Below are 379 nucleotides of genomic sequence, written 5' to 3'. Positions count from 1 at the left end.
ATGCTGGTTGTCCTCTATTCGGAAGGTTTGCACGGCAACTGGAAAGCTGCAGCACTCTTCAACAGGCATTCGAATATGCTCAGACGTGTGCAACATCTGGATGGAAGGGTGTCGCCGCGTTGAGGATGTGATGGTCGCTTTGCAGTCGGGGCTAGAGAACCGGGAAGCTCTGGCGGTTGGGGGAGTTGCCGTTCAGGCTGTACGCGTGAACGACTCGACTGAAATGAACTGCAAGGCCGGTTGAGAAGGCTGAGCATTGACTCCTTGGCGTGCGAGTAGAGTTTTAAGTGCGTTGGTCATGCGGCCAGTGGCGAACGTGGGATTGTCCGGTTCGAATTTGGCTGCGCTTGCTGGCAGTTCATGAAGTGTGTAGTTGGGA

The 379-nt window shown here is 54.9% G+C and overlaps 1 protein-coding gene across 1 annotated transcript in view; it reads left to right on the top strand.

Annotated features, from left to right (window-relative positions):
• Positions 1-130: 130 nt before the first annotated feature.
• EMH_0071300 (uncharacterized protein) overlaps positions 131-379 on the top strand; it is a gene marked incomplete at both ends in the record, with an annotated part of 658 nt that continues 409 nt past the window's right edge. The window contains one exon of the mRNA XM_013499084.1: positions 131-199. Within this exon, the coding sequence (XP_013354538.1) occupies positions 131-199 (69 nt within the window). The remainder of the gene's footprint in view (positions 200-379) is intronic.

The sequence above is a fragment of the Eimeria mitis genome, genomic scaffold, assembly GCF_000499745.2.
Source record: "Eimeria mitis Houghton genomic scaffold, Emh_scaff3977, whole genome shotgun sequence".
In the NCBI taxonomy this organism is placed as follows: domain Eukaryota; phylum Apicomplexa; class Conoidasida; order Eucoccidiorida; family Eimeriidae; genus Eimeria; species Eimeria mitis.
Note: the sequence above shows the minus strand (reverse complement) of the source record. Positions and strands in the feature narration are given on the sequence as shown.